Source organism: Girardinichthys multiradiatus, chromosome 21, assembly GCF_021462225.1.
Source record: "Girardinichthys multiradiatus isolate DD_20200921_A chromosome 21, DD_fGirMul_XY1, whole genome shotgun sequence".
Classification (NCBI taxonomy): Eukaryota; Metazoa; Chordata; class Actinopteri; order Cyprinodontiformes; family Goodeidae; genus Girardinichthys; species Girardinichthys multiradiatus.
This window is the reverse complement of record NC_061813.1, coordinates 15,739,056-15,745,214: the sequence shown is the minus strand read 5'-3', so window position 1 is coordinate 15,745,214 and position 6,159 is coordinate 15,739,056. Positions and strand designations below refer to the sequence as shown.

At 49.9% G+C, this 6,159-nt stretch overlaps 1 protein-coding gene across 12 annotated transcripts in view; it reads left to right on the top strand.

Moving 5' to 3' along the window:
* The window catches only part of LOC124858059 (hemicentin-1-like), a 183,113-nt gene that overhangs the window by 156,480 nt on the left and 20,474 nt on the right, over positions 1-6,159 (top strand). For all 12 annotated transcript variants that reach the window (XM_047349797.1, XM_047349796.1, XM_047349798.1 and 9 more), the window contains 3 exons: positions 3,017-3,397; positions 4,018-4,317; positions 4,392-4,649. In XM_047349797.1, the coding sequence (XP_047205753.1) occupies positions 3,017-3,397; positions 4,018-4,317; positions 4,392-4,649 (939 nt within the window). The remainder of the gene's footprint in view (positions 1-3,016; positions 3,398-4,017; positions 4,318-4,391; positions 4,650-6,159) is intronic.

Genomic DNA, 6,159 nt, shown 5'->3' with positions numbered 1-6,159 from the left:
ATGTTGCTGCTTCTTGTTTCATATCCTGATTCTTTTAATATGTGCATTGTCTCACATTATATTTTGTACTTTGTTGATAGAAGCACAGAACAATACCTTCAGAAGCTGCTCTATGAAAGATCAGTATATACTCGTATTCGTCGTCTTCCGCTTTATCCGGGACAGGGTCGCGGGGGCAGCAGACTCAGCAGACACCCAGACGTCCCTCTCCCCAGACACCTCCTCCAGGTCCTCCGGGGGGAGCCCCAGGCGTTCCCAGGCCAGCCGAGAGACACAGTCCCTCCAGCGTGTCCTGGGCCGTGTCCTGGGCCTCCCTCTGGTGGGACGTGCCTGGAACACCTCCCGAGGAAGGCATCCAGGAGGCATCCGGTATAGATGCCCGATCCACCTCAACTGGCTCCTCTTGATGTGGAGGAGTAGCGGCTCTTCTCCGAGCCCCTCCCGGATGGCCGAGCTCCTCACCCTATCTCTAAGGGAGTGCCCAGCCACCCTACGGAGGAAGCTCATTCCCGCCGCTTGTGTCCGGGATCTCGTTCTTTCGGTCATGACCCAAAGTTCATGGCCATATGTGAGGGTTGGAACGTAGACAGGCTGGTAAATCGAGAGCTTCGCTTTTCGGCTTAGCTCTCTCTTCACCACAATGGACCGGCACAGCGACCCCGTTACTGTGGCAGCCGCACCGATCCATCTGTCAATCTCCCGCTCTATTCTTCCCTCACTCGTGAACAAGAGCCCGAGATACTTAAACTCCTCCACTTGAGGCAGGAACTACCCTCCAACATGAAGAGGACAAGCCACCCTTTTCCGGTCGAGAGCCATGGCCTCGGACTTGGAGGAGCTGATCTGCATCCCAGCCGCTACACCCTCGGCTGCGAACTGCCCCAGTGCATGCTGTAGGTCTTGGCTAGAGGGGGCCGGCAGGACCACGTCATCTACAAAAAGAAGAGACGAAATCCTCAGGGCCCCAAACCAGACCCCCTCCGGCCCTTGGCTGCGCCTAGAAATCCTGTCCATAAAAGTTATGAACAGGACCGGGGACAAAGGGCAGCCCTGCCGGAGTCCAACATGCACCGGGAACAGGTCCGACTTAGTGCCGACAATGCGAACCAAACTCCCGCTCCGCTTGTACAGAGATCGGATGGCCCGTAGTAAAGGGCCCCTGATTCCATACTCCTGGAGCACCCCACAAGGCATCACGAGGGCCACAGTCGAATGCTTTCTCCAGTTCTACAAAACACATGTGGACCGGTTGGGCAAACTCCCATGACCAGGGAGGCTGAGGAGTTTGATCCCCCTGTAATTGGAACACACCCTCCGGTCACCCTTTTTATGTAGGGGGACCACCACCCCAGTTTGCCAATCCAAAGGTACTGTCCCCGTCCACCATGCAATGTTGAAGAGGCGTGTCAACCATGACAGCCCCACATCATCCAAAGACTTGAGGTACTCAGGGCGGATCTCATCCAACCCCGAAGCCCTGCCAACGCGGAGCTTTTTAACCACCTCGGTGACTTCAGCCTGGGTGATCAAAGAGTCCAAGCCCGAGTCCCCAGCCTCTGTTTCCACCAGGGAATGCGTGATGGCAGGCTTGAGGATATCCTCGAAGTATTCCTTCCACCGGTGGATGATATCCCCAGTCGAGGTCAGCAGCTCCCCACCCCCACTGTAAACAGTGTTGGCGAAGCACTACTTCCCCCTCCTGAGGCGCCAGACGGTTTGCCAGAATCGCTTCGGGGCCAACCGGTAGTCCTTCTCCATAGCCTCACCGAACTCCTCCCAGGTCTGAGTTTTTGCCTCTGTCACCGCCCGGGCCGCGGCACGCTTGGCCTCACGGTACCCGTCAGCCGCCTCAGGAGTCCCACAAGCCAACCACAGCCGATAGGACTCCTTCTTCAGCTTGACGGCGTCCCTTACAGGTGGTGTCCACCACCGGGTTCGGGGACTGCCGCCGCGACAGGCACCACAGACCTTACGGCCGCAGCTACGGGCAGCAGCATCGACAACAGATGCGGAGAACATGGTCCACTCGGACTCTATGTCTCCAACATCCCTCGGAATCTGGTCAAAGCTCTCCCGGAGGTGAGAGTTGAATACATCCCTGGCCAAGGGGTCCGCCAGACGTTCGCAGCATAACCTCACTATGTGCTTGGGCCTGCCAAGTCTGTCCGGCTTTCTTCTCCCCCAGCGGATCCAACTCACCACCAGGTGGTGATCTGTGGACAGTTCAGCCCCTCTCTTCGCCCGAGTGTCCAAAACATGCGGCCGAAGTTCTGATGATACGACAACAAAGTCGATCATTGACCTCCTGTCTAGAGTATCCTGGTGCCAAGTGCATTGTTGAAACACCCTTATGTTTGAACATGGTGTTCATTATGGACAATCCGTGACTAGCACAGTAGTCCAATAACAAAACACTGCTTGGATTGAGATCGGGGAGGTCATTCCTCCCGATCACGCCTCTCCAGGTGTCACTGTCCTTTCCCACGTGGGCATTGAAGTCCCCCAGCAGAATAATGGAGTCCCCAGGAGGGGCTCTATCCAGCACCCCCGACAGGGACGCCAACAACGCTGGGTACTCCGCACCACCACTCGGCCCGTAGGCTGAAATGATAGTCAGAGACCTCTCCCCAACCCGAAGGCGCAGGGATGCGACACACAGTCATCATCAGCATGACTATCTTTGGGTTTTTAAATGATGCATTAATTTAGCCTTTTTTCAAGGTCTAAAGATTTTGTAACTTACAACTTCAGTTAATTTCAAAGCTAACAATTGAGAGCAAATGCTTAAATTTATTGTAGATTTTATCTGATCCACACAGAAATAAAAGGATTTAAAAAGTTTCTGCCATAACTCTGGCTGGATATTTGACCACTGTTTTTACAAAATGGTAGACCTCATTTAAACTAGCAGAGGTTAGGACCAACCTGCTGCAGCTGATCTGGAGTTTTTGGATCATGAACCTTTTCTGTACAGATTTTGCTTCACATTATGTTCATTACTGGTCTGATTTTACAGGTGTTTTGGCCGATTGTGGTGATAAAAAACCAGCTCTGTTCATCACTACACCAAAGGAGATTGAAGCACTGAATGGATCTTGTTTGCACATCCCATGTAGCTTTAATACAAAAGAAAAATCATTTAACAGCAGGAGAACTATTTATGGTATCTGGATGAAACATAAAGCATGGTTTGGCAATCCAGCTTCTTCTATTTTCAACAGCAGTGGGTCAGTTAACACCTATTCTCTGAATATTACTGGAAACCTCAGAGAGGGAAACTGCACCACTCTGTTTCCTGATTTAAAAACCAGTTATACAGACAAATACTTCTTCAGAGTTGAGAACGGGCCGTTCAGAGCAACAGCTTGTGCTGATCCTCTTCAGATAACAGTTAAAGGTAAAAGATCTTTTATTTTATAAATCTATGAGATTATTGTTCAGGGTCCCAATAAGAGTAACTCTGGTTTTATAGAAAATAACGATCTCAATAATTTACTGTTTAATTAAATATCTACGGCATGATTATCAACAATATCATTTGAGTCCAAAGTTGAATAAAGACGTTTTTCTGCTTGAAATTATGTTTCTTTCTCTTCTTCTTCTATTTATCTTTCTGTAGCTTTAACACTGAAAAACTCTCAGTAGGCAGGATTTACTGTAGTTTGCCTCTTTTTAGAAGAATAAATATTTTCAATGATATAATTACACAAAGTTAGTGTGAAATGAGCAGTTTGTGATTTATGTCTAGAAAGGTACTATATGAATAATGTTTTACTTACTTTCTCACAGTCGATTGTTAAAGTCTTTTTCCTTGCATTCAGTTCTTTTAAAACTGCAAATACCTAAATGGTTGCACAAATATTATGATTACAAAATCAACAGATTTAATGAAACTACATTGTTAGTTAATTATATGATTGATAAACCTTTTCTAGGAATGCATGTTTTAAAGTATTCTTTATATAATAAACTGCATAATATTTATTTTTGTAAAGTGTCTCTGATGTGAATCCCCAGATTCTCCTTGGAGTCCCAGCATTAACATCTCTGGTGGTGATCTGAAGGAGCATCAGTCTGTCACTATAACCTGCTCAGCTTTGACTCCCTGTCCACACTCACCTCCTGAACTCACCTGGAATCTCCAACAAGACTCTCACAGACAAACAGAGAAAAACACAGATGGAACCTTTACAACTAAAATCCAGGAGAACATCACTCTGACAGACACACATGATGGATACATCAGATGTTCTGCCAGATATCCTGTGAATGGAGGAAACAAGACAGCAGAGACAGCAGTGACTCTCAGTGTTTCATGTAAGTGATCCTGTCAGCACGTCATGGTTCAGCTGTTTCTGATCAATAAAGTTAATGTGTCCCATTATCCTCAGATGCACCTAGAAATACTTCAGCATCCATCCGTCCATCAGGTTTGGTGTCAGCAGGTAGCTGGGTGGAGCTGAACTGCTACAGCAGAGCCAAGCCTCCTGCCAGCTTCACCTGGTTCAGGAACAGCAAACATGGAGCCATTAATGTATCTGTGGGGCAGGTTTACAGATTCAGTGTCACTGAGGGAGGAGAGTTTTACTGTGTGGCTACAAATGATCTGGGTAATGAGACGTCATCAAGGATCTTTGTTGGTGTTAAAGGTAAATGTTGCTGCTTCTTGCTTCATATCCTCATTCTTTTAATATGTGCATTGTCACACATTATATTTTGTACTTTGTTGATAGAAACACAGAACAATACCTTCAGAAGCTGCTCTATGAAAGATCAGTGTATACTCGTACTCGTCGTTTTCCGCTTTATCCGGGACCGGGTCGCGGGCGTAGCAGACTCAGCAGAGACACCCAGACGTCCCTCTCCCCAGACACATCCTCCGGTTCCTCCGGGGGGAGCCCCAGAAGTTCCCAGGCCAACCGAGAGACATAGTCCCTCCAGCGTGTCCTGGGCCGTCCCCTGGTTCTCCCTCTGGTGGGACGTGCCTGGAACACCTCCCGAGGAAGGCGTCCAGTAGGTATCCGGTATAGATGCCTGACCCACCTCAACTGGCTCCTCTTGATGTGGAGGAGTAGCGGCTCTACTCCGAGCCCCTCCCGGATGGCCGAGCTCCTCAACCTATCTCTTAGGGAGTGCCCAGCCACCCTACGGACAAAGCTCATTTCCGCCGCTTGTATTCGGGATCTCGTACTTTCGGTCATGACCCAAAGTTCAAGGCCATAGTTGAGGGTAGGAACGTAGACTGACCGGTAAATCGAGAGCTTCGCTTTTCGGCTCAGATCTCTCTTCACCACATCGAACCGGCACAGTGCCCCCGTTACTGTGGCAGCCGCACTGATCCGTCTGTCGATCTCCCGCTCTATTCTTCCCTCACTCGTGAACAAGACCCCGAGATACTTAAACTCCTCCACTTGAGCCAGGAACTCCCCTCCAACCTGAAGAGGACAAGCCACCCTTTTCCGGTAGAGAACCATGGCCTCGGACTTAGAGGAGCTGATCTTCATCCCAGCCGCTACACACTCGGCTGCGAACTGCCCCAGTGCATGCTGTAGGTCTTGGCTAGAGGGGGCCAGCAGGACCACATCTTTTGCAAAAAGAAGAGACGAAATCCTCTGGTCCCCAAACCAGACCCGCTTCGGCCCTTGGCTGCGCCTAGAAATCCTGTCCATAAAAGTTATGAACAGGACTGGTGACAAAGGGCAGCCCTGCCGGAGTCCAACATGCACCGGGAACAGGTCCAACTTTGTGCCGGCAATGCGAACCAAACTCCCGCTCCGCTTGTACAGAGATCGGATGGCCCCTAGTAAATTGCCCCTGATTCCATACTCCTGGAGCTACCCCACCAGGCATCACGAGGGACACAGTCGAAGGCTTTCTCCAGTTCCACAAAACACATGTGGACCGGTTGGGCAAACTCCCATGACCAGGGAGGCTGAGGAGTTTGATCCCCCTGTAGTTGGAACACACCCTACGGTCACCCTTTTTATGTAGGGGGACCACCACCCCAGTTTGCCAATCCAAAGGTACTGTCCCCGTCCACCACGCAATGTTGAAGAGGCGTGTCAACCATGACAGCCCCACATCATCCAAAGACTTGAGGTACTCAGGGCGGATCTCATCCAACCCCGAAGCCCTGCCAACGCGGAGCTTTTTAACCAC